Source organism: Gadus morhua, chromosome 1 (assembly GCF_902167405.1).
Source record: "Gadus morhua chromosome 1, gadMor3.0, whole genome shotgun sequence".
NCBI lineage: Eukaryota > Metazoa > Chordata > Actinopteri > Gadiformes > Gadidae > Gadus > Gadus morhua.
In genome coordinates, this window is record NC_044048.1 from 28,787,875 (window position 1) to 28,790,374 (window position 2,500).

General features: G+C 55.9%; 1 protein-coding gene across 5 annotated transcripts in view; it reads left to right on the plus strand.

Annotated features, from left to right (window-relative positions):
* LOC115542031 (transketolase) overlaps positions 1-2,500 on the plus strand; it is a 25,765-nt gene that overhangs the window by 17,180 nt on the left and 6,085 nt on the right. For all 5 annotated transcript variants that reach the window (XM_030354092.1, XM_030354065.1, XM_030354075.1 and 2 more), the window contains 3 exons: positions 411-529; positions 1,206-1,402; positions 2,224-2,388. In XM_030354092.1, the coding sequence (XP_030209952.1) occupies positions 411-529; positions 1,206-1,402; positions 2,224-2,388 (481 nt within the window). The remainder of the gene's footprint in view (positions 1-410; positions 530-1,205; positions 1,403-2,223; positions 2,389-2,500) is intronic.

A 2,500-nucleotide genomic window follows, 5' to 3' on the forward strand; every position in this document is an offset into this window, starting at 1 on the left:
TCTCGTCTGAGAGCTCGCGATGCGACGGAGGAGGTAGAAGAAGGACGAGCCTTCATCGGCGTGCGGGTTCATGTCTCGGTCTGGAGTTCTGTCGGCGTGCTTCTCGGATGCTACTGAGCTGGTTCTCCATGGACCCTGGATGGGATGGCCCTCTGGTTTAATAGAAGGCCCGCCTCTTGTCAAACACAAGTGCATGTCAAGTCTCAAAGGTCCGCCCTGAGGACGATAAACGATTAAATCTAAACCTCGATCATTATTCACACGTCGTTGCTTACTAGCACATCACAGCGGGAAGGATCGGAGGTTTAGACCCCACCCACCGAAGGCATTGCCCCCGTCCCTTGAGCCTGGGGGGTCCTGCGTGCCGGGGCCCAGCGCGGGGGGGTCTGATGCTCTGTGTCGTGCCGCAGGTGGCAGGCGGTGGTTGTCGACGGTCACAGCGTGGAGGAGCTCTGCAAGGTGCTGAACCAGCCGCGCCACCAGCCCCTCGCCATCATCGCCAAGACCATCAAGGGAAAGGGCATCTCCGGTGAGCGAATCAAACGCACCCCGACTGCGCGTCGACGTTTTCCTAAAGCTTTACATGTATCCATAGAAACAACAACATACAGGTCACTTCCTAACACACAACCGCACATCAGTTATAAACCGGCCAATCAGAAGCAGGCCCTGCGCCCCGCTGTGAGGCAAGGCCAGGGGGGGGATTTGAACCCACAAACCCGCCCCCCCCCCCCAGAATTCTGGGGGGCCCCCCAGGGCTTTACCTGGGGGGCCCCCCAGGGCTTTACCTGGCCCACTGCCCTAATCCCCCCACAATGTGCCGGACCCCCTGGACCAGCGCTGCACGGAGGCTGTTGTGACAAGACAGGGGGTGGGGGGGGGGCTGATGGGTAGTTTACACAACATGAACGTAAAGGTTAAAGGTTAAGGAAACGGCTCACAGGTCAGTTGGTATAGGTTGAGCTGGGTGTGTGTGCACATGTGTGCACAGCACACACACCCAGTGCGTGTGTGTGTGTTTGTGTGTGCGTGCACACCTGTGCCTCTGCCTGTACCTGTGAGTGCCTGTGCTAACCTGTGTGTGTGTGTGTGTGTGTGTGTGTGTGTGTGTCCTGTGCGTGCGTGTGCGTGTGTGTCCTGTGCCTGTGTGTGTGTGTGTGTGTGTGTGTGTGTGTGTGTGTGTGTGTGTGTGTGTGTGTGTGCAGTGGCGGAGGATAAGCTGGGCTGGCACGGGAAGCCCCTCCCCCGGGAGGTGGCGGACGGCGTGCTGAAGGAGCTGCAGAGCCGCATCGTGAGCTGCAGCAAGCGGCTCTACCCCGCGGCGCCCTGCGAGGACGCCCCCGCCGTCAGCCTGCGCAACGTCCGCATGCCCAGCGCACCCAGCTACAAGCTGGGGGAGAAGGTAGGGGGGGAGGGGGGGAGAGGGGGGAGGAGAGGGGGGAGAGGAGCTACAAGCTGGGGGAGAAGGTAGGGAGGGGGGGAGGGGACCATGGGCTACAAGCGAGTTAAAGTCACCGTGCGGTTCCCCCAGACGAGTGCTGGAGCTGGCATACCGCTTTATGGTTATAGTCTGTAGGTATTGACAGATGGCCTGGTGCTCCATGTCCCCATCCAGGAGGTCTCTCGCTGGGTGTGCGTGGGGATGGCTGGTTGAGCCGGGGCACATTGCTCTAACAGGGGTACAGCCTCACCCAGACTCCACCCTGTCTGACTGACTCTGCTTCAACCAGCCCTCCTCCACACACGCCACAGCATCTCCTTCAAAGGGTTGTGTTGGGCTCTTCCTATGCATGAAAGGTTTCCCACAGTAAGGTTATGAACCAGCAGACAAAAGCGTTAAAAAAAGAATTGTGTTTTGGCTTTAATCATCGAGAAATGAGATGAAGGACCTACATTTCTTCTATGGCTGACACATTGGGACATATTCCGAATATACGAATAGAACAGGGGAGTTATATAGCATCTTATCCTAGCTATCTCTTTTGTGTACGGGGAATGGGTTAACCTAGTGATCGTTAGTGATTGGCACTCGGTTCTATGAACATCCTTACTGGTCCGACTGCGATGTGTTGTTGTTTCACTTTCTTATCACAAACGTACTTATCGTAAGTCGCTTTGGATAAGAGCGTCTGCTAAAGGCCCATGAATATAAGCGTAAAGGGTTGGTATATTTGTGGGTAAAACCGCCTGAACCCGTGGTCTGAATGTTGTCCTTCCCTTCAGGTCGCGACCAGGAAGGCGTACGGGATGGCGCTGGCCAAGCTGGGCCGCTACAACCAGCACGTCATCGCTCTGGACGGGGACACCAAGAACTCCACCTTCGCCGAGCTCTTCAAGAACGAGCACCCCGACCGCTACGTCGAGTGCTACATCGCCGAGCAGAACATGGTGCGAATTACCGTCTATCATAGCTAACACGAAATGTCTTACAAAATAGGATTCTTATGTAAAGATCTATCATACAAAGTATGATTTTGGTAACGTGATACTAATCGTCATA